Source organism: Euprymna scolopes, chromosome 15 (genome assembly GCF_053919585.1).
Source record: "Euprymna scolopes isolate OS-2025 chromosome 15, ASM5391958v1, whole genome shotgun sequence".
In the NCBI taxonomy this organism is placed as follows: Eukaryota; Metazoa; Mollusca; class Cephalopoda; order Sepiida; family Sepiolidae; genus Euprymna; species Euprymna scolopes.
The window spans coordinates 11,877,755-11,902,985 of NC_136496.1; the positions used below are offsets into that span (position 1 = coordinate 11,877,755).

The following is a 25,231-nucleotide window of genomic DNA, read 5'->3' on the forward strand; positions in this document are numbered from 1 at the left end:
CTAGTATAGATACACAAAAGTAATCTTGTCTGTGTGAGGAACAGTCTCTACAAAACTACTGTTAATCTTTGGTCTACAGACTTGAAACTTAGTATATTTGGACCTGTGGAATAAATTTGATTTTTTTTCTTTTTTTTTTTAGCCTGTAAAAATAGCTGATAAATGGTCAAAATTTAAAAAAAAAATTAACTTTGCCAGGAGTAAGTCAATTAAACCTGTTACTTCTACAAATGCACAAATATACATTTATATATTGAAGATGCTTACTTTTGAACATTTTCCTATCAATTTATCAATGGTTCAAACGGTAACAACTAAGGTTGGAGCGCTAAATATCTTGGTTTCGATTCTAGTTGATGGCACCCAAATCATTTTTTTTTTTTAACTTTTGAAATCATTACTATATATTGGGTACAATATAATAATCAAGAGAGGAAGGACTCTAAAATAAATACAAAATCTGCATGAATTAAAATATATTTAAACACATTTTATTGCCAGTCAATGTCAGATATAAATTATCTTGTTTTAGTAACTGATATACTTCATGTCCAATTTATAAATCGTTTCACATACCTTGGGAGATTTTATTTTTTCACATATGTGGAAACGAGGTCAGCATTTTATTTTTTTAATTCGTTAAATTGCATCCAAGATGCAACAGCATGGTTGGAAAAATATTTGGCAATTTTTTTCCACACATATGACAGAAAATATGTGAAACTTTTTTTTTTTTAATTTAATTATCTTCATTCTTTTATAAAATCTAACTAAAAGGAATCAACTCACTTGAAAGCATTCTCCTATAACTTTTTTTTTTAAGTTAAAAACCCTAACCTAAACATGAAAAAAAATGTTCTGAAGTTTTGTTGGAGAAAAAAATTGAAATAATTTTTTTAAATTTATTCAATTTTTTTTTTCTGGGGGAAACTGATTAAAAGTTTTCCACGTGTCTGAATACTCTATATACCAAATTTCAAGTCAGCTGATCAAAAATTCATTGAATATATAGGTTGAGAGTTGTCTTTGCATATTATAAAATCAACACAAAAAAGTTATTACAGGGGTTAATAATTAGATATTAAGATTAAAAAATTATTCATAACATTAAAAAGTCAAAATATGGCCAAAAATTGATATATATATATAAAAATAAAATTTATATTTATGTCTCAGAAGTAGAGTGAAAAGCACATCTTATTTTTCTTTTATTAATATTATTTGAATCTTTTCTTTTTTTCCTTGTACACATTTTTGTGAATTATTCCATGGATTTCTGCCATTGGATTATTATGGACCATCTTCTAATTACGGGATGTCGTTGGACTTTACTTGTACAAATGGAAATTCTTTTAACTTTCTTGAAGTTTTACATTTGGATTTTACCGTCACTGGATTTTTTATCTTCCACCAGACTATCTATTCGTGTGTAATCACCTTTTTCTTCACCATATTCCCTCTGCTTCACTTTTTTGTTTTCAAGTAAGATCTTTGACTTACTTGTTGTTTCATCAAATACTTCTGCATGCAAAATCCGATCCCGCATTTTGCTAATTCCTACCCTCTGATGAGAAGGAAAGTATTTCTTTGAAACTCTGCGGATTAAGGACTATCCATTTATCTAGTGTTTCCTTTTCAGATTAAATATGTTTTTAACTCATTCCAAAGTGTTTTTTAACATATTTTATTAACTGTTTACTCATATATGTATATATATATATATATATATATATATATATATTGTATTGGTAGTAATTATTTGTTTGTTTAAAACAAAATATATAAGTGTGTCACCCAAAAGAGTGCTCAATGTTTAGACAGAGCCAAAATAAGTGAATTTAGTTTACAAACAAATGGCTACACATAAGCATACATGTTTCAGCGAGAACCCAGTAAGGGAATCGCTTCGTCAGGTCAAGGACAACTCTGGCTGTTTCAACTCAAACATTGCCTATTTATAACTAGGATTACATCATATTTAAGTGTAAAGGGGGAGACAGGACCTAAAGAGAAAGTATATACATTAAAATGGATCATCCATTATGTTAATTATATTAATTTTTTTGTTTTTTTTTTATTTTCTTTAATTTATAGTGCGTCAAGAGTTTCAAGTAGAGTTTCAATATTATCAGTAAATTCCTAGTTCAGTAGGTAAGTTGTGTAGAATAGGAACCCAAGATTTAAAAAAAAGGGAACGGCTGTATTCAGCTGTAATATGTACATCATAAGTATAATTATATATTAACATTAATATTAATCAGTTAAAATATATAGTTATGTGAATAATTCATTAGGCCACTAATTAGACTCTGCGGAACTTACGGATCTGGTGGGTCTATACATATTGTACACATTAACTAATGATAATTATATTGAAGTAGGAAGCATTGGTTTGTACAGGGACGATGGACTTATGATTGTAAATAATACTAATAATATAAAATGTGACCATATTAGAAAATTGTTACATAAAAAAATGAAATTTTTTGGACTCAAGGTTGAAATTAATAGTAACTTGAAACGAGTGGACTTTTTAGATGTTAACTTTGATTTACCTAATAATAACTTTAAATGAAAAATAATGCTAACCCTATATACATAAATTCCCAATCCAACCACCCACCGGCCATTATAAAACATATACCCGTCTCCATAGAAAGTAGAATTAATAATAACTCATCTAATGAAGAGGTATTCAATAATCATAAAAATATTTATAACCGGGCACTAAAAGATAGTGGTTACAAAAATGCTAACATTACTAACAATAATATACATAATAATAATATATACATTACTAACAATAATATACATAATAATAATATATACATAATAATTATACATAACAATAATATACATAATAAAAGCAATAATCTGGAGGAGGGCAGTAGCAGTGATAATAATAATGATAGTAAAAATGGCGGTAGTTGTGACAATAATAAGGATACTAATAATAGATCTAGAAAAGTGATTTGGTTTTCACCTATGTACAATAGCTCACTAAAAACTAAAATTGGAAAAAAGTTTTTGCAATTAATCGACAAACACTTTCCTCCAGGTAATTTACTACACAAGATTTTTAACAGAAATACCATAAAAGTGAGTTACAGCTGTTGCGACAACTTAGAAAGAATCATAAAAAAGCATAACAATAAGATGTTAATGAAATCTAATGTTGCAACAGTTAATGATTCTAAAGTAGTTAACAATTGTAATTGTAAATTTCCTACGACCTGTCCCGTAAACAAAATGTGCCTAACACCTTCGGTAGTGTATCTAGCTAAAATATTCCCAGAAGAAAACCCTAATGATGAAAAATTTTATATTGGGAGTACAAAATTAACGTTCAAAGGAAGATACTACGGGCATAAAAGATCGATGAACAACCTAACTTACGAAAAAGATACTTCCTTATCTATACACTATTGGAAGCTAATTAGAGAAAACAAAACGCCTAGAATACATTGGAAAATAATAAAAAAGGCTAAAGCATGTTACTCTTTGCAGTCACCTTGTTTCTTATGCCTGCATGAGAAAATGGAGATTACTAATTTTAAAGACCGTGACAAACTTTTCAATATAAAACAAGAATCGGCCATCTCCTGCAAGCATTTTCAGATACATATGCTTAAAAAATTATAAAACGCCTAAGTTTGTAAATAATATTTTTATAGTTTTTCCAGTTTCCCCCGCCCCTTTTATCCTTTTCCCATAATTAATTTTATTCTATACTTAAACTATTCTAAACGTTAATTATTTTAAACATTTGTATTTTAACATCAAATAATCATACCCTATACCTAATAAGTTAAATTTTTAAATAAAGATATTTTTTATTTGTATTTTATTTATCTTTAATCGTAATGTAGTTATCTTACCATAATTATACTTTTCATAATCGTTTAACGTAGGTTTTAATGGTCACCTCATCGAGCCTAATTTATTTTATTTTTATACTTTAATCACCTATTTTTATACGTAATTTTTGAAACGTTAGAATTTACAAAAGTAATATTATACGGACACTAATTTATTTACACACGTAAGTTTTTTTTAAACGTTAGCATTTACAATGAATAATATAACTGTCATTATTTCGTTAATTATTCGTAAACTTTTTTCAAAAAATGTAAACTATTTATTTTATTTTAAACGTTGGTGGCCTAATGAATTATTCACATAACTATATATTTTAACTGATTAATATTAATGTTAATATATAATTATACTTATGATGTACATATTACAGTTGAATAAAGCCGTTCCCTTTTTTAAATCTTGGGTTCCTATTCTACACAACTTACCTACTGAACTAGGAATTTACTGATAATATTGAAACTCTACTTGAAACTCTTGACGCACTATAAATTAAAGAAAATAATAAAAAATAAATAAATTAATATAATTAACATAATGGATGATCACATTTTAATGTATATACTTTCTCTTTAGGTCCTGTCTCCCCCTTTACACTTAAATATGATGTAATCCTAGTTATAAATAGGCAATGTTTGAGTTGAAACAGCCAGAGTTGTCCTTGGCCTGACGAAGCGATTCCCTTACTGGGTTTTCGCTGAAACATGTATGCTTATGTGTAGCCATTTGTTTGTAAACTAAATTCACTTTATATATATATATATATATATATATATGTATATAATGATTACAGTCTCTAAAGAAGAAAATAATTTTTTATTAAGACAATAAATTTACACTTTCAACAAGTACACAATCACTCAAGCAATTGCTTTAGTCAAAATATCGTCAAATTAGTAACTTGGGACATATGCCCAAATATGGTTATTAAGTGCCATGCTAATAAATTTAACTTAAAAAATTTATTTTATCATGAAGACAAAATTATGCTAGCAGCGAACCCTCAAGTATCCTCAGATATTGACTAGGGATTCAGACCCCTTCAAATTAGATTTTTTTTTAAATGTCTATCATCAAAACAAAATAACATTTCCAACATGCTCTCAAACACCTTCAAAACTGACATTTATAGCTAATTTGGGCATAATGTGTAGCAGTGGAGACAATTAACCTCCTTAAGGGACAACTCCAGTCCCAACAGAGATTTAGTGGTAAACATTAACTAAGGTTAAACGTTTTGGAAGGATAAGTTTTTTTTAGGATAAAAAAAAAAAAAAGTTTTTGTCCATACCAAAGTAGTAACATTTTGATTCCGTGTCTTCATACCTCTCGACCCAACTTTCACTCCAACCATGGGCAAAGTCAACCAATAGAATCAACTGGATGAGGATGAAGAGCAAGCCACCTGTCATGCCGATACCCATCCAAGCTGCCAAAAATAAAAATTATTTTTATTAAATAGAAGTAATAATGAAAATAATTAAAACCTGATAGTTTTTTTTTTTCAGAGTAACTACAATAATAAAAAAAAATATACTAATCAATGGGAAAAATGTTTAACAGCCAAAGAATTTTCCTGAAATAAGCACAAAAAAAAAAAATAACATGAAAATACAAATCACTACGGCATAATCACATTGACATATCGGTGTAACAGATGAGGGCCCTATGATAGCTAGCAAGTAGGTTAGCTAGATAAACATGCAGTTCGCACAGCTAATGCAAGAAATGTTAGAAAGCTAATTTTGAAAACAAATAGGTAAATATTTGACAGAGCAAGAATTCACCAGAATAATAAACCAATAAACCAAAAACATTGGTCTCATCTTCAAATTTTAAAGATGACGTAATTGGAGTTTCAGAACAGCTGAATATAGGTTAACGACCAATCAGATTTGATTCAGTTACAGAGTTGTTCGCTTAGCAAGCGCATTAGCTCTTTTATGTTGAGGGGAAACCAAAAAACGTTACGATTTAAGATGTAAAGACGAACGAGCAGAACTTGAAATTGCAACTGATCACCACGCTACCAATGAAATAAAACTACATTAGAAACTGTAAAAAGGTACAATTATTATTGCTTAAAGACCCGTGAATGTTGAACTGGTTGTTCTTTTAATTATAGATACGTTTCGTTGACTGGAGTTAGCAGCCCGTTTGAAAGAACTGTCTAATGCTCATATGGTTATTTTATATGTTAAACATCCACTGACGCGCACAGACCATACATTGATACGCAGTATATGGACATTTATTTAGTCTTGCACTAGTGTCCGTATATACACACCTCTATGTAACAGTCGGTTCTCATGAGATAACCCAAGCCAGGTTTAGTTTGATCAGTACTAAATACATGACCATTTTGGAATATCAAGTGTTACATATAGGAGGACAGCACTCTACAAAAAAATAACACTTAAGCCGATTGTGGACTACAAATAACAAATAGAAGTTAAATTGTCTTACAATAGATCAGTAGATCTTCATGACAGTTTAAAGTACCAGACTGTTGCATGACCTGCTGCTTTGTACAGTTCCAAGTGCTTACCAACAATGAGGAAGATGGAATGAAGATTCCTTGTTATGGAAACAAAAATGTTTGGAATTGCATTGCTTGATCGCATTGGCAATGAAAACATCTGAGAACACAACAGCATTGAACCGATTGAGGGCAAGATGAGGGCAAGATGAGGGCATGGCAACTCAGTTTGGATATAAATCAAGGCTCAATAACTTTACTTTGCATTAGAAGTTGCTGAGAAGTAACCCAGAGAGGAAGGCCTAGGAAATAGGAAGATGCCCTGTACAAAGATCTTTATAAGAGTGGCCTTACCCCTACCGAACCTGTGATAGTGTTAAGTGGAGATAAAAGCCATCATTACAAACTCTGCCATAGTTCAGGAGTAATATAAGAAAAAGTCTATACTTCTCAACATAAGAAAACATTAGGTTGTAATTAACATCCTGAAAAAAGTGTGGTGGTGGATCGGGTTTCAATTAGATTTATTAAAATAAATAATTCATATTAACTCATTTTTTTCTCATTTATCATTGCTACCTTTTCTATTCTTAACCTAACAAAATTATCTTGTGAGTTTTTTAAAAGTTGGGTCTAAATAAAATTTGGTTCTTGTCGAGAATTCTCTTGTATATTTTTTTTTTTTTTTTTTTACAAAGGCATCACCACATTATCAAGGCCCAGAGGCCACTCAAGGATAAGGGTTAAAGAGTGTACAGTAGAAATTGGTCAATATAGTAATCATTAGTAATGAAAATTTGGTAAATTTAATAACTTATATGGAACGGCTCATCAAGAACTTATTTACTTTAGACTTGAACACAACCATATTGTAGTCAGCCGGAAAGCAGGAAAACGGAAGACAATTCCACAGGCGTGCAGTTCTAAGAAAGAAGCTTTGTTCATGGAATCTACGTTTAGGTTTAGGCACAGATAAAGAGTGGGGGAAATTATTGATAGTGTTTACAGCTAGACGAGTGTTTCTTGTGAAAGTTTGGCGAGGGGGGACCATAGATTGAAGCTCAGTTGAACACTTTCCATGAAAATAACGATACATCAGAGACAAACTCGCAACATTTCTTCTGTGAGATAGAGGTTGCAAGGAGGAGAAAAGGACATCTCCTACGAGGCTACGAAGTCTATTTTGAACTCTATCAAGGCAGGCCAAGTCCTTTCTAGCAGCTCCTGCCCAGATGTGGCAACAGTATTCCATCCTTGGACGTACCTGGCTCTTATATAGGTAGAGAATAGCATCAGCAGTGAGATATCTACTGGATCGATAGAAAGATCCCACCATTTTTCCAGCGGCCTTGGCAACAGATTTGATATACGTGTTCCATTTAAGATCAGGAGTAATGGTCAAGCCCAGAAGCTTGTCAAAACTTGAGGCCTCCTGAAGACGAGAGCCATTCATTTCAATTGATGACAAATGTGAATTAGAATGTTGATGATGTAAAGAGAGAAGCTTGGTTTTAGATGCATTAAAAGTAACCAGCCACTCCTTTCCCCATTGTACTACGTGCTCAAGATCAGAGGAGAGAGAATTGGAGAGAACTTGCTCGTTTACTGTCTTAGATGTGGTACCATAAATGGTAGTGTCGTCAGCATAAATGTCTACAAATGATGTAAGGATATGATTTGGAAGATCATTAATGTAGATCAGGAAAAGAGTTGGGCCCAGGATAGATCCCTGAGGGACACCGGCATTAATACTGTGAGCTTCTGATTTTTGCCCCTCAACTACTACTCTTATGGACCTATCAGAAAGAAATGATTTAATAATTGAGAAGACTTTTCCAGCTATACCATAGCTAGCGATCTTATGAAGTAAACCTTTATGCCATACCCTATCAAAGGCTTTAGATATGTCAAGAGCAATTGCCCTAGAAAGATTGCCACCGTCGAGAGATTATTTAAATTGATCAAGTAGTTTTATTTTCAAAAAAAAAAAAAAAGAAAAAAAAAAAAAATCAAATTTTTATGAGTATCCTAGGAGTGACCGTCTCACCCACCATTTTGAAAAACAATTCAAGAAACAAAGGGCGATAACTCAATTCATGCTAAATTTATGTTATAGTGCCTACAAATTCCCTTTTAATCACTTAAAAATTATTTTCTTTACAGAAATCATTGATCAATTTATCTGATTTTGCAATATATATCTCCCTTTTGTCAAAGATGCATACATCAGAGATTTTTCTTTTTTAATATAGAGAGAGGTTTGGGCAAGAACCTCAAATTTAATCTGATTTATCAAACTGACTTTGTAGCGATATTATGGATCCCAGGCAATGTCAACCGACCTCGCTGGTGAATTCTCAAAATTTATTTATGGAAACAGGCAAAGCTCTAGTTCTCAACATTGGCATGAAAAGACCAACTGATAAGTAGAGGAGGCCATGAAGATCAACTAATATGTTTGACAAATAACTGATAGGTTTCACAAATAAACCAGCATTTCTTATTACATGGGGAAAACGCTGCTTTTCTAGCGAGAAAGGAGAGGGGAGAAAAAGAAAGAGTAAGTTGTTAGATATTAGTCTCAAATGAAAGAGAAGGGGCAAATGATAGCTTAATAATAAAAAAAAAGTTTTTTTTTAAGTTTTTTTTTGAGGATTAAGGATTTCCTTTATCATTGCCAGAGAAAAACCATGTCATTTTGGGACACAAGCGTCTGGACTTACAACCAAGATTGTCAACTCAACTGTGACCAGACGAACTTAGAAAAGAGTATTAAACTGAAAACAGACTAGCTATCCATAACATATTTCTTAAATCAGAAAGAATTATAACTACTCATTGTAACTTTCTTTGTATACAGACATATATATACTATTAGAATATTTAACCGAATAATTAGTCTTTTTTTATATAAGAAAACAATAACAAATGACTTGTGTTTCTTTCCTTTTTTAGATTTTGAAAGTGATTTAATTTTTCATAGACATCAACAAATCAAACCTTTCCAATGATGAGGGTTTTCAGCCAAATGGTGACCTTTTTGGTGAGAAAAGAAACCACTACAAACGACCAATCTCAGAGACGTCCCAGGGAGCAAAAGTAACATTTTAGGGTCCCGTGGAAACTGTTGCCATATGGACTTAGGACCCGCATGTTTTTGTGCACCTCTGAGCTAAAACTGATAACATCTAATGAATGCCTGAAAACATTTAAAGAGTCCGAGACAATGTCACATTTATGAGCCCCTAGTTGATGATAGCATCGAACTTATAATCCACCATGATTGTGGGTTGGCTGATTGTTTTTGTTTTACTGCATATCAACCCTTTTCAGGTTATTTAATGCCGAATCCGAAGATTTAAAGAAAATTTTTTTAATAGAATACATTTGTTGTTTTCAAGTCGGTTTCTATTTAACACATAGTTGGGACCCTAACAGGTACTACCACTCCGGGTCAGAGTGGACCTGGGAGCAATGGCAATTAATGGGTGGCTCCACACTCCCCAAAGCCCGCAAGCTGGGGCCTCACCACTGGATATAGTTTAAGGTCATATCCAGGACCATGACTGGGCAATAGTCCATGGAAGGTAAGGGTTACAACTTTGACTTGTGCGGTTTTTATTGTTATTGCTGTACCATTCACATCATAAAAACGTGCATCACAATTTTTCTTGTTTTGTTCCTTTTAATTATATAAGCCACTCAGATAATTGATATGGAAACATTTTTTTAATTATGACTGAAAAATCAAAATTACCAACACATTTTTAATTGAATATAAAGAGTTGTCTCCCTTACAAAAAAATTAATTTCCAAACTAAAAATTAATTTCTTTTGATTGTTGTCCAGAATTTTCTCAAACATTTAAAAAAAATAAATAAATAAATAAATTATTTTTTCTGTATAAAATTTTAAAATGTGTGAACAAAAATTAATAACATGGCATCTTCAGCAATGCCAGGCAGGTACAGCTAATCAAGTTAAAAACGTTTTTTTTTTAAATGTTATCATTGACTCACCTTGACCAAAGGTGCCACGGGGAATGAAGAAAGCGCCAACACCCAAGGCAATCAAGAAGAGAAACTTGAAGAACCAGAAACTGAAGAAAAAAAAAAAAAAAATTTTTAGATTCATCTAACACAAACAAAATTAAATACAGAAAAATAAAACAAAAAGATATCTGGTTTTAGAAATTTCTCTTTTGTAGGAATTCTCCAATCATTTTAACCAAATTTATAAAAACTAGTGAAACCCCATTGATATGTCATAGTTGCTACCTTCAGCTATCTGGATAAGTTACATTATTTCTTTTTCTTTTTTGTTTGTTTTGGCCATTAATGACTAAAGCAAAAAGATTATCTGTCAAGAAGCAAAAAAAACGATGTTCTAAGAATGTAAGACTGTTCAGCTGGATTCTGACCAAGATTTTGACCGTATGGTAGAGAGAGAAATCCGATACAAACTGATGCATAGATGTTGAAATTTGTGAGAAATGAGGCTCATGATATTTTGTTCCACAGATGGAATGTTTGCAAAAGAAAATAATGACAAATATTTCTATCAAAATGATAAATGTATATAATAATAATACACAGGGTCCTAAACTGGAGAATCCCCTTCACACATTGTTCTATTATTAAAGTTGAAACCCTAAAAGCCGATCCCGGATATTTTATTATTATTATCACGTGCCTGCTACTGTTTCGAAGCCACTTTTAAACTCTTACTGTAAAAATAAATGCCAACTAAAAACAATCTTTAAATTTATTTTAACAATTTAAATGCTTTTAAAACAATAGCATTTTATAAAAATAATTGTCAACTAAATATTCTTTAAGTAAATAAAAACAAAATGTAACCGTTTAAAATCGATTCAAAATTACAATCATTTATAGTGTATTAACTTTACATTAAAAGAATACAAAAGATTTTTAAAACTGATTATTTCAAAGTCAACAAAATTTGAATTTGGAACAATTTGTAATAGTTGGATTCTGCAGGCTACTCTTCTCATCTTGAGTGCTATTTTCACAATGTTTCAGTCAATCTAACCTCCAACCTTCAACGTCAAATTTTGGAATCTTTCTATCAAACTGAAATCTGCATGGAATTTTGAATGGAATCATTTATTAATCCACGACACAAGATACGCCTGAAAAAGGTTGGAGGTTACATTGACCAAAACATGGAAATAACACTCAAGATGAGAACAGTAGTCAGAAAAAAACCAAATCTAAATAATCAATCCTCATCACAAAAAAAAAAAATAAAATAAAATAATATGGGAACAATTCATTTTGAAATGTGTAAAGTCAAAATTTTTAACACTACTATAGATATTTCTTTTTGTTTGTTTTTCATATTTGGTAAAGAGATAATTTTTAAAAATCAGGTCATTTAAAAATGACCCTAACCATCTACAAGTACCAGGTCCACCACATAAAAACAAGCTTGTGCATTATATCCTACCATACAATTTACTGCAAAACATCAAATTTCAAACCCCTTTTGATGATGCTCTGAATTTAGAATTAGATTATTCTCATCCTGTTTGTCTGCCTTCCTCCCACAGCAATAAAGTTATTGTGAAAATTCAACTCTCCCAAAAATGGAGAGGGGATTACTCTAGATAGGGTAGGTCGATTTTTAAATTCTAACAAGCCGCAGGAAATGTGTAAATTACTATAAAGAATAAATCGCAAAATATTTTTTTTCCAAAAACTTTGTCATTACTCAAGGAAATGAATGTAAAGTCTAAAATAATCTAGAATTCTGTCACGATAAGGGTTACTGAATAATGTCAGCTGATAGAATTGAAACCAAGCATTAAAAGAAAATAAATGCAGTACACATATGTAAGAGTATATTTTTATGTGCAATATTCATACTGTTCAATAAATCAAATAAACGTTAAAAAATTTATTACTGAAAAATGGTTAATCTAAAATAGAAATCATGAATCAGGTCCATTCCTTGTGGATCGTAATGAATTATCTCCCTTTAACAATGTATCTAGAAACGGTGAATTTCTATAACAGTTGATTATCCAAAATAAATTAAATATATATATATTTGTTAAAAGTATTTAAAAATAAAACTATTCCAGTAATAACTCTTGTAAGTGAATTGAATTTTTTTTAAAAATAAATAAATTCATACATATGAAGTTTTTTTTAAAAATCACAAAACCAAGTTGGTTGGTTGCTTTTGTCTTATGGCATATCAACCCTTTTTAGGTTATTTAATGCCGAATCCAGTGATTTTGAAGAAAAATTTTTTAATAGAATATATTTATTTTTTTTTTTAAGTCAGTTTCTATTTAACCCATAGTTGGGACCCTAACAGGTACTACCACTCCGGGTCAGAGTGGACCTGAGAGCAATGGCAATTAAAGGGTGTCTCCACACTCCCGTAAGTCCGCACGCTGGAGCCTCACCATCAGATATAGTTTAAGGTCATAACCAGGACCCCCCCCCAAAAAAAAAAAAACAAGAAAAACTGCATGACTTACCCATTTTGAATTCCAGATCTTGGATCTCTCGAGGACTTCACATTAATCATTAGCAGAGAAAATATAAAAAAGAATGCAGTCGTCGCAAAGCAAACCCTGTATACGGACAAATAACCAACAACTTCATCGCAGAACGCAGTGCGGTTGTTCACGTTGTGTATTATGTCTTCACTGAAAAAGTTCTTACACAAACCCGGTATCTGAATAAAAAGAAAAATTTAAATATCCAAACTATAGCAACAAAAGAACTAGGAAAATATTTTTTAAAAAGTTACAAAAGAAATTTAATGTAACAAATACATTTTTTAAAACAACATCCTCATATTGTTTATTATCATATTAAAAGCATAATGGCACAGCTTGGGTAGGTTATATTCACACTAGTCAATACATCCACGTCCTCAACACAGCCCGACTGAGTTTTGACCATTTTTGAATAGGAAATAACCTTCCATCTGTCAGGCTGAGGCATGGTTCTAAGTAGTCCTAGATTGTCCACCCTCCCAGTTCATAGCTTCCTGTCTTTCTGGTCGAGTAAGTTTATTCCCTTACCAGGAATCCTACAAGATTGCTTAGGCAATTTTTAAAAATCCAAAGTGCCTCTCCTTTAGGGATGCGGGCTTGACTGTCCACCTTGTGTCGCATTCTTCATACAGAGGGGGAAAATATTTACTAAAGCCGAGTATATTAATGTGCACATTGTTTTATTTTTTAGTTATCAATAGGTTATTTATTTATTTTTTTTATTATTTAGTAAAGCACTGGAGTCACTCAATAAGTGTTAAAAAGATTTCCAGTTGAATAAACACCACTGAGAGAATTTGAATGAGTGGGTGGATAGGCAGAAGTTTACATGAGAGGAATTGATTATCCAAGAAGATGCACAGCTCAGCAAGTATTTGTTTACATTAGAATTGAATAAAAACTGCTTGTATTTAATCAGAAAGTCGCGTCATGGTATTTTATGCACTTATTGTACCATGCTATTTTTTTTTTTAATAATATTTTCAAGTTAAATTCAAATTTTACAATATCTTTATTTTATTATTAAATTGTTAGGGGAAAGTACAGAATAGTTACAAAACACCCTCCCTATGTTAATGACTTTCTAAATAATTATTTCAGCATGGTACAATAAATTCAAAAATACAGAAAGAAACTTTGTTCATGGAAGACTCCCACATAATAATTTTTTAATTTTGACCCTTTAGGTCAGATGAAAATGGATGAAAAAGTTTTCCACATGTCTAAATACCCAATATACCAAATTTCAAGTTCGTAGATCAAAATTTTGTTGAGTATATAGGTTGAGAAGTGCCCTCATATACATTCTCACTTTTATCGATATATAGATGTAGAATGAAAAATTATTTTTAATAAAAAATGTTTGAACAGATACATCACAGTTTAAAAATTATTAAATCAAATCAAAGTAGAATAAATAGTGACAGTTGTAAACAAATGAGTCAGGGACATATCTAATCTATATAAGTGACCTTGTCTATCTCTGTGAGCAATGATCTCTGCCAAACAACTGTCAATTTTTGGTCTACAAACTGGAAACTTGAAATGTAGGGAATTCGGATCTGTGGAACAAATTCGATTTGGTTTTTAACCTGTAAAAATAGCTAAGGGGTGAAAACTGAAAAACTGGAACTTGGCAGGCACAAGTCAACTTAATGTGTACCCTCTATGCATGTGCAAATATTTAATTGCATTAATTTTTGAAGTTTTGATACCTATTTGTTGTTAACTCTGAAGATAACCATTAAGGCTGGAGGGCTATAGGTTTTGGTAACTTATGGCACCTAAGACTTTTTTTTTTTTGTACTTTTGAAATCACTAGTTGGAAATCTTTCTGTTGCATGAGTACTTGGAAAAATTCAATTGTAAAACTAATCTTCTTCTGAAGGTTTGACCCTTAGTGTAGACAACTGAAAATACCATTGTGAATTACTTACAACTTTTATTCAGTCACTGCTAGGGATCTTTATCCTGGGCTCCCAAAATCCAACAGAGATTAAATCATTCCTGTAATGATCCATCCCTGCTGATTTTGTGGTAGGAGTAAAGTTTTGTGCAGTTCTAGGAGGTCCACCCTCCCAGGCTTTGCCTTCTCTCTTTGAGAAGGGGTTAGTTTATTGCTAACCGCCTGAGGCGCTCTCACTGGTGAATGCTGACAGGACTGCACAGGCACTTTTTTGCAGGTTAGTGTGCCCTTCCTTTGGAACACTGACTTCTCAATCCCACTTTCCGACACTAGTGTTGCAGTTCTTGCAGTGGGAGAAAACTAAATACCCTATCCAGTCATGGCAAACAGAATGAGAGTATGCTACTCCCATGACTTATATAAAGGGTTCCATTTGAAATTCAGTGAAGATTCTCCGAGTTGGGCAGAAAGATTCTCTAGTTCGACAAGATATAAAGCTGAAGAATGTAGGAGATTAGATTGACTGAAACATTGTAAAAATGGCACTCAAAATGAGAACAGTAGTCCGAAGAATCCAAAGAATATGAATAACCAACTCTCTTCTGAAAAATTCAAGATTTCAATTAAGGGATAAAATCTGAGAAAAACGCATGATCAACAATCTGATGTCGGAATTCATCGCAGAAATTTTGTTTGAAAACAATTGTTTTTGAAGTTTATCATTTGATATTTAAGACAAAAACCAATTTTTTTTTTTTGTCATCTTATTCTTTTCAGGAACACGCAAAAAAAAAAAAAAATTGAGGATATCTAAAATAAAAAAAGCAATAAAAAAGAAAACAATTACCTGATCCAGTTTGGTCCGTAGATCTGGTATAAGCATGATACTAGCAACAATTGTACTGAAGACCAGCATCATGGCGTAACCAATGCGACTTGCTGTAGAGGATTTGCAAGACGGACAGGCTGAGCAACATAGGGAACAGGCAGCACTGCCACAGCAGCATGCCAACTGAAAAGACATGCAGGGGAAAAAAAAGTCAAGATAAATAAACAGAAATGACAGAAAAATAAAATAAATTAAAAAAAAAAATAAAATCAGAAATTGTAGCATCATAAATCATTTATTAGATTTACTCTAGTCAATGAGATTTGTCATTCAGAGGGGAACTTATCTACGGCGATTACTGGTATAACATTATGGTCAACCAATTCTTTAGAACATTATGAACAGGTAATCATAATCATTAACATGCAAGTAAGCAACTCGAGTGATAGTGTAGTAGTCAGTGTGTAGATGCTGATATTGTGTGTTTGTGTGTGTGTGGCTAATAAGGGAGACCATTATAAAGAACAACAATAACTCAATTATTTTGCTCTGGGTTGAATCTTAGTTTCTGTGAAAGTGTTAAAAATTGAAAAGAAGTTTCCTCAGCAGAACAATACTGAAGTTGTTCAGCAAGATACACAAAAGGAAGCTGAATAGAATTGTTAAGGTGTGGCAGTGATTTGGGACAAAGGACCAAACAAAAGATCAGTCAATATATTTTAGAGACAAAGTTTATGAACAGTCTTGGGTGTGCAACAGTTGATAACAGTTACAATTAAGGACAGTATGTAGTTGAACATAGTGGAAGGAAGATTGTGGCTTGGACCAGATTGAGATAGCTTTAGGAAATTGAAATGAGCGGACATCAAATGTTGAACACAAGCCAAAATGTAGATGTGGACTTTAGCGTGTAGTAGGTCGATGGTGTCATGCACACACAGAATGCAACTGATATTTGCAGAATGTGTCAGTTTGTGTTTCATTTTATTTTTTTTATACTTGTGAACCTGTGCACGCCTCTTGGTAGCCATCAATGTGAGAGATGACGATATGGTCAGAATAGAAGAGGGAAGAGAAGAAATTCACAACACACATTTTCCTAACTTTAATCACATACAGGTAAAAATCAACTTAAAGTCCATTTGCACAAAACCCAGGAAATTTTAATAGTCTTGCCAAACTCACGAGCTTTTGCACAGCTCGCGAGCTCAAATCAAACCTTTTGCACAGCTCGCAAGCTCAAATCAAACCTTTTGCACAGCTCGCAAGCTCAAATCAAACCTTTTGCCAAACTCGCGAGCTCAAATCAAACCTTTTGCCAAACTCGCGAGCTCAAATCAAACCTTTTGCCAAACTCACAAGCTCTATCATTATTGCCATATTTGCCAAATTTTTATAAACAAACACTCATCTAACTACAATCACCAATTTCCTCCACTATCTGTACCTAAATCTAAACAAATTCCATGAACAATGTTTCTTTCCTAGAAATCCCAGCCTATTCCGTTGGCCTGCTTTCTGACCGACTACAATATGGTCGTCTTCAAGTACAATGTAAACAAGTTCCTATTGAGCTGGGTCTTTAAATAATCAAATTATATCCAATTTCCACTACTAATGATTACTATGCTGTTGTCTTGATGACCACCGTAACCCTTCTCCTCGAGAGTGGCCTTTGATAAGTAGTGACTTGCTTGTAAAAAAAAAAAAAAAAAAAAGTTCATTCATGCCTTAGTGGAAAGAGTGCTACATCTGCTGTATGTGCAATGAGAAGCATGTGTCTATTCCTCTTATTCATCTGTTAGTAAACACAGCAGCTAGCCATGTTTCTTTTTTTGTGTAAACTCATTTTTTCCACATTGTTCAGTTCTTTCCATGGCAAGTACTCGTCTGAGATCCATTCTTTCCCCCGCCCCCCCGCCAATCTTTCACGAAAAACACCCGACTAGCTGAAACCACTGTCAATAATTTTCCCCACTCTTTATCCGTGCCTAAATCAAAACGTAGATTCCATGAACAAAGCTTCTTTCTTAGAACTGCACGGCTGTGTAACTCTCTGCCGCTTGCCTGTTTCCCTCCCAAATTCAACTTGGATGTCTTCAAGTCCAACATAAACAAATTCCTGATGAACCGCCCCCTTAAGAAATGACACCTATCAAATCCCCAATACTAACTATTACTACAATACTATCCCACTGATTAGTGTACACACAATAACCCTTATCCCCAAGTGGCTCCTGGGCCTTGATAAGCGGTGACCCCCATGTAAAAAAAATAAAAATAAAAAAAACAAACATTGTTTTTGCATAGTAATAATGTCAACACATTCTTTGTATTCTTTTGCAAATATCAATTGTTCATATTTGACCTAAAATAATATTTTTTTTCCCATTGTTTATTGCTAACATCAACAAACAAAAACTATAAGTAAACAATTTTTTTTTTTTTTAAATATTTTTGGCTAGGACAACAGAATATTCTTTTCATTGTTTTTTACTCTCTAGTATATTTCCGACAGTTAATCAATCGAGAACCACATGACTCCGTATAAAAGACATATCAGATATCAATGGATATATATTCTAGAGTCCAATGAAAAGAATATGCTTTTGTCTTAGCCCTAGTAATTTATGCTAAATTATCCATTCAATCTTGTTACAGATGGACAGCCATAAATTGGAAGTAAGTTTAAACCTTCAAGTCTAGTTTTTACAAGGGTTGTTCCATAAATAAAGCCTCCCTTTTTTTCACTCAAAAAGCTGAAGAGCTATAAAGATAGAAGTAATACTATTACAACGAGTAACTTTTTGTGCTCCAGAATTCATTTTTCTACATCGTCACCATCATTCTCAATGCACCTTTGCCAAGAATTCAATAACACATCTCTGCTTCTGATGCACATCCATGACAGCCATTGTAAACAATTCATTGAACACAAATTACTATTTTATTCACACTGTTATCAACATTATTTTAACTTAATGGGATTTCAATTTTGTTTAGTTAATTTCATAGTTGGTGGCAGTGTAACACTAGGGAACCAATTTTTTGATCCAAATAAATTATCCGTACACCAATTGGAACATCTTGTCTTTGAGTAAAAAAAAAAAATAAAACAAGCATTATCTCACACTTCTAACAGATATTTACAATACTGCATCATATCTGATCAATACCTTCGAGTTTCTTCCAGCAAAATGCAATAACTTTAGGCATAAAGCCAAATAGCAATTGATTTAGAACTAATAGTAGCAACTAATACACAAGCCTTTAATTATTTCTAGTGTTATTATATACAAGGCGAGTCATGGGAAACGGATGCTTTTAGAATGCTCCTTTCTCGCTTCATACAGTTCTGTTTCCTTAAAAACGTCTGTTCCCGTGAATCACCGTGTGTGTGTGTGTGTGTGTATTTTTTTTTTTTTTTTTTTTTTTTTTTATTACATTTTCACCCCAAACAAGGCACATTGCCACTTTGGTGTAGGGGGCTACTATCAGGGACAGCAACTACTGGGGTACTATGTAGGGATTTGGGCAGCAAGATGTCGGTTCACGTTGCACTTGAACTTCTGCATGTCAATACAGTTAGGGAAGCAGGAACCTGGAATGGAATTCCAGAGTCTAGCGGTTCTGGGGAAGAAACTACTGGAATAGAAAGATCTTTTACATCTAGGGATCTCTACTGTGTTGGGGGGGGGGGGATTTAGCTGCCTGTCGGGTTTGTCGAGGGTGTCTACGTCGTGGGGGCACAAGTGTCTGCAGTTCATCAGAGCATTCACCATTAAAATACTTGTAGAACAGGCAGAGGGACGCAACGCTCCGTCGATGAGAGAGGCTGAAGCTTAGATGCCAGTTCGGGGCCTATCAGATTGGCGACTCCTTTTTTAATCTTGTCTAGGAGCGAGAGACTAGTAGCAGATGCACCAGCCCAAATGTGACAACAATACTCCATACATGGGCGAATGGTGGCCTTATAGAGGTACAGGATACTTTCAGGTGTCAGTAGTTTTCTAGCACAGTAGAGAAAGCCTACCTTTTTCGCAGCGGCTCTAGCAATGTTTTCAATATAATTGTTCCAGCTCATGTTTTCTGTGAACGTTAGGCCAAGCAGTTTGAAAGATGTACTCTCAGACAGGGAGTAACTGGCCATTGCTATTGGTGGCAGAGAAGGTTTCTTGTAATTATTGAAGGAAACCAGTTTAGTCTTGGCAGCATTGAATGTGACCATCCATATATGTCCCCATTCCACTACAGATTGGAGGTCATCCTCTAGTGTTTTTGCCATTTTCTTAGATATGTGTTCATTTGTTTTCCTGTCGTGCCTGTTATAGAGTGTAGTGTCATCAGCATATATACCCATTTCAGAGGCAATTTTATCGGGGAGGTCATTTATTAATATCAGGAACAATAGAGGTCCAAGAATAGACCCATGAGGCACTCACGCATTTATATCACACTGTTTAGATGTTCGACCGTCGAGGACAACCTGGATTTTTCTCTTGTCTAAGAAGGATTCAATTATGCTAAGTATTCTACCAGTGATACCGTATGATTTAATTTTCCTGAGGAGGCCCTTGTGCCATACCCTGTCAAAAGCCTTAGATATATCTAGAGCTACCACTCTGCCCTCCCCCGCTTTGTCCAGTGAATGGTATATACGTTCAGAGATTACAGTGAGGATGTCAGCTGTGGAACGGGCTTGTCTAAATCCATATTGTTTGTCAGTCAGAAGTTTAGCATCTGTAAGGTGCCGGACTAGAGCATGGTTAATTATGGTCTCAAATATTTTGGCGAAAAGTGGGAGAAGGCTAATGGGGCGATAATTTGATGGGTCAGTTCTTTCGCCAGAATTCTGGAATATTGGTATCACAGAAGCAGTTTTCCAACAGTCTGAAAAGCATGATTCATTAAGGCATTTGTTGTAGAGTTTGGAGAGAACTGGAGCTACTTCGGCTGAGCACTTTTTTAAGCTGGGATGAGATCAGGTCCACATGCTTAAGTGTCAAGATTTTTTATGATAGCATGTACCTGAGCAGGGGTGATTTTTAGATCGTCTAGCGTGGCGTCTGTCCGCAAAGAAAAGTCAGGGAGGGGGTGGTTGGAAGGGTCCAGTGTGGAGTTTGAGGCAAACCGACTGGCAAGCATATTAGCCTTGTCGGTTGCTGAGCAAACAACCTCGTGATTGTTGATTAGTGGGGGAATTGTTGATTGCCCATTATTTACTACACTGTTGTAGATTTTCCAGAAGTCACGATTTCCTAATTTTTGTGCTTCGAAGAGTTTTTTAGTGGTTTCAGTAAATTCTCTCTTGGCTGTCGCTATTTTTTTTTTTTTTTTTTTACACAGTGATCACCACTTATCAAGGCCCGGAAGCCACTCAGGGATAAGGGTTATTGCAAGTACATTACGTTAGTGAGGAGATTTGCTGAAATGTTTACTTAAGGGGGCGGTTCATTAGGAATTTGTTAACATTGGACTTGAAGACAACCAAGTTGTAGTCCGGAGGGAAGCAGGCAGACGGAACAGAGTTCCACAGGCGTGCAGTTCTAAGAAAGAAGCTTTGTTCATGGAATCTGCGTTTTGATTTAGGCACAGATATAGAGTGGGGGAAATTTTTCACAGTGGATTCAGCTAGACGGGTGTTTTTCGTGAAAGATTGGCGAGGGGGGACCAGAGATTGGAGTTCAGACGAGCACCTGCCATGGAAATAACGATAAAACAAGGACAGGCTCGCAACGTCTCTTCTGTGGGAGAGAGGTTGCAGGGTAGAGAAAAGGGCATCCCCCACTAAGCCACGAAGTCTATTTTGTACTCTCTCAAGGCAGGATAGGCTGTCCTTAGCAGCTCCCGCCCAGATATGGCAACAGTACTCCATCCTTGGACGTACTTGGCTTTTATATAGATAGAGAATTGCATCAGTAGTGAGATATCTTCTGGAGCGGTAGAAGGATCCCACCATCTTTCCAGCGACCTTGGCAACAGACTTGATGTACGTGTTCCATTTCAGATCAGGAGTAAAGGTCAAACCCAGAAGCTTGTCAAAACACGGGGCCTCACCCAGACGAGAGCCATCCATCACAATTGATGCCAGATGGGGATCAGAGCGTTGATGATGTAAGGATAGGAGTTTGGTTTTGGATGCATTAAAGGTAACCAGCCACATCTTCTCCCACTGAACCACGCGCTCGAGATCAGAGGAGAGAGAATCAGAGAGAACTTTGTCATTTACAGCCTTTGATGTGTAGCCGTAGATGGTCGTGTCATCATTCTTAACGTTACTTCTAGCTTCTATATACTTCTGTTTGTTTGAACTGGACTTATGTCGGTTAAATCTGCGGTATGCATGCTGCCTTTGAGCAATGGCAGTTGCGCAAGTTGAAGTAAACCATTGGGGAGAGTGAGGCTTGCTATAAAATTTCTGCATGGGAACATGTGCTTCCATTGCTGTTTTGAACCATTCAGTGGTCTCGTTTGCGCACTGTTCATCAGGAAGAAAAAAAAATATTTCCCCATGGAGCATCTCTGATAAGATCTCTGATGGCTTCCCAGTCAGCCTTTTTATAATATCTCGTTGTTTTGAGCACTGGCTCTTCAGTTTTGGGTCTAGAATTTAGGGCGATTTCTACCATTATCACTGCATGGTCAGCGTTCCTGAGTGGGTTGTCAGCATTTGTTGTACAATCCTCGGGAACTGTAGTCAGAAACAGATCTAGAAGTGATGCTTGTTGTTCTTGCTGGTCAGGAAAACGGGTTGGAAACGTAACCATTTGTGATAGGGAGTGAGATATAGCAAAACTATGTGTCGTGCTGCCCGCTGCATCTGTGTGAGTAGAGAATCCAAGCCAGTTTTTGTGGTGAACATTAAAGTCACCAAATACATGTACTTGTGCGCTAGTGTTGAGGGAGAGTACTGTGTCTATACTGTCAGAGACTTTGTTTATTATGGTGCAGTCTTGGGTCGAGGGAGAGCGGTAGAGAAAATCACAGTAGCTAATGTTGTGTTGCATGTTTAGTCTAAAGCACATAAAGGCTTGATCGTCCGTTTCTAGGTTTGTTTCTCTAGTCAGGGGGAGGGTGTTACTAATGTAGACTCCAAGTCCGTGCATATGTCTGTTAGAGTCCTTACGGCAGAGTGGGAGATAGGCAGGCATGGTGAAGTAGTTAGAGGAGTGTAGGTTAGTCTCGCTTAGTGCTAAGATATCCTGGGTATTTGTTAGGTGAAATGCTTCAACATCAGCTAAATTAGTTCTAAACCTACGGATGTTAGTGAATGCAAGCCTCAAGGGAGGAGGCAAGTTGGATTTGTTTGTCCCTAGGCCTGGTTTAAGCTTATTTTTTATATATATATATATATATATATATATATATATATATAGATATGATGCTTTTAAGGAAAAAACTCGGAAAACATGTTTTTAAGGAAACAAAACTGTGAGGAGAGCAAGGCGAGTTCTAAAATAAATCCATTTCCCGTGACTCACATTGTGTGTTTATATATATATATATATATATATATATATATATACACACACACACAAGTATAGTAGCAAGAAAACCTGATGTGCCCTGGACTGACTAAGTAACTGTGCTAAGCTCACAACACCCTTTTCTTTGTATTTTCTAATATAGGTAGGGGAGAATGATGTTCATTGACTGGGTGAGAGGATGTGTAAGGTTTGTTTGGGGTTTTTTTCACCCCTAAACAAGACTTATTGCAACTTGGAATGTAAGGGGCTACTATTTGGGTAAGTGTCTAACAAAGGAACTGTGAGGAGTCGAGTTCACATTACATTTAAATTTCTGCAGGTTAGTACAGTCAGGGAAGCAGGAAACAGAGACAGAATCACAAAGTCTAGCAGTTCAAGGGAAGAAACTATTGGAGTAGAAAACTTTCTTGATTTTATAGACATCAGTGAAGGGGCGAGATTTTGCTGCTTATCAAGTAAGTTTGGAGTATGTATGTTGAGGGAATATAAATGCTATGAGTTCAGAGCACATTCCATTAAAATACTGATAAAACAGGCACAGAAATGCGGAATTTTGGGGATGGGACAAAGTTTATAGTTTGGCTGATAATGCAGGATATGTTGATTTGAGACTCTTTTGGAAATCTTAAGAGTGCGATACTAGTGATAGATACACCAGTCGAGATGTAACAATGCTTCATGCATCAGTGGATTGTGACTTTGTAACGATATGGGATACTATTGGGTGGGAGTAATTTTCTAGCACATCAGAGGCAGACCACTTTTTTGTAGCAGCCTCAATATATTTGTTCAAAGATTTTTAACTGCCTCAAGGCAGGCCCAAGAATTTCCTAGGAATCAATCTGTGCACTTAAACTCCTGAACATGTTTATACCTTTTGTTTTGTTCAAGTTCTTTTAATTTAAGCTATAAACACTGCAAACTCCTTTGTCATGAATGGATTAAGTTATCCATTAAAGAGAGGTGGGAACTAGCAGAAAAAGATTACAGTATTTTTAATAGAAAGATGCCATAAAAATTGAATTTAACTTGAAAATCCTATCTACAAAAAATAGCATGGCAGAGATTTACGTTGAAAGTGAAAAAAAAAAAAAAAAAAAAAAATCACATTTGCGAGTTATTTTTTCCAAATCGTGACTAGTAATAATAAAACGCTTATCTTTTGGCGATTGTGGGAGTTTTTCTCACTGTCTTCCAAAGCTCATTACTGAGTGAAAAATCTTTTTTAACCTTTATTTTTTAAATAAAAGCACAAAGTCAAATTATTTAAACAATAAAAGGTTTAATAGAACAACTAACTTTTAACAAAGGCTGTTTAAAAAAAAAAAAATTTTTAAACATTAGGGGTTTATCAATTAATCAACAGGTAATTGGTAATCGACCTAATCAACCACTTTGCCGACTAATTGGTAATCGGCCAATTAATTACTTTTCGTTAAGTTTAAATCATTTCATCACTGCCAAGTGATTCATCAGATAGCTTCGATAAATTAGCAGTTACTGTGTTAATGTAAATTAACATTTAATTAAGTGTCTGGCCACTATTACGGCTTTTTGACTTTATTAACTAAAATTACAAAATACAAAGTACAATTTCCAATTCTTAAATGGATATAATATAAACAACAAGATAAGAAAAAAAAATTACAAACCAACTACAAAGTACAAATTGTAATTCTTAAAGTGAATAACTATAAGCTGAAGTTCTGCACCTGCTGCTGCTCTACTTCCTCTTCTATTCTTGCTGCCTGCCTCCTCTGTTCTCATAGTCTAATCAGTATTTAAAGTTGAATACTTTTAAGTTGTAATGTAGAAACATTAGATTTTCTCTATTCTCATGACACAGCCTGTTCCTCACAGGTTCATATGCATTACCCACTGTACTAAAAAGCCTCTCACTCTCCGCAGATGAAAGTGGTGCGTTTAAATATCTTGAAGCCAGTTTACTCAACAGTGGCAAGGTCTCCTGTGTCTTATTCCACCACTAGAATGTATCATCATCTCTTATGAGTAGTGGTAAGTTCTTTTGTGCACTTAAGCATTAGGAATTAGTTTAGATTGTGATTCCTGTATTTCTATAGTAGTTGCAGCATCCAAATTTCTCGGCTTCTACCTGTTC

General features: G+C 34.3%; 1 protein-coding gene across 4 annotated transcripts in view; it reads right to left on the reverse strand.

Moving 5' to 3' along the window:
* The window catches only part of LOC145293723 (serine incorporator 1-like), a 107,210-nt gene that overhangs the window by 60,763 nt on the left and 21,216 nt on the right, over positions 1–25,231 (reverse strand). For all 4 annotated transcript variants that reach the window (XM_080140169.1, XM_080140171.1, XM_080140170.1 and 1 more), the window contains exons 2-5: positions 15,644–15,808; positions 12,867–13,066; positions 10,375–10,454; positions 5,168–5,305 (exon numbers count right to left, since the gene is read on the reverse strand). In XM_080140169.1, the coding sequence (XP_079996295.1) occupies positions 5,168–5,305; positions 10,375–10,454; positions 12,867–13,066; positions 15,644–15,808 (583 nt within the window). The remainder of the gene's footprint in view (positions 1–5,167; positions 5,306–10,374; positions 10,455–12,866; positions 13,067–15,643; positions 15,809–25,231) is intronic.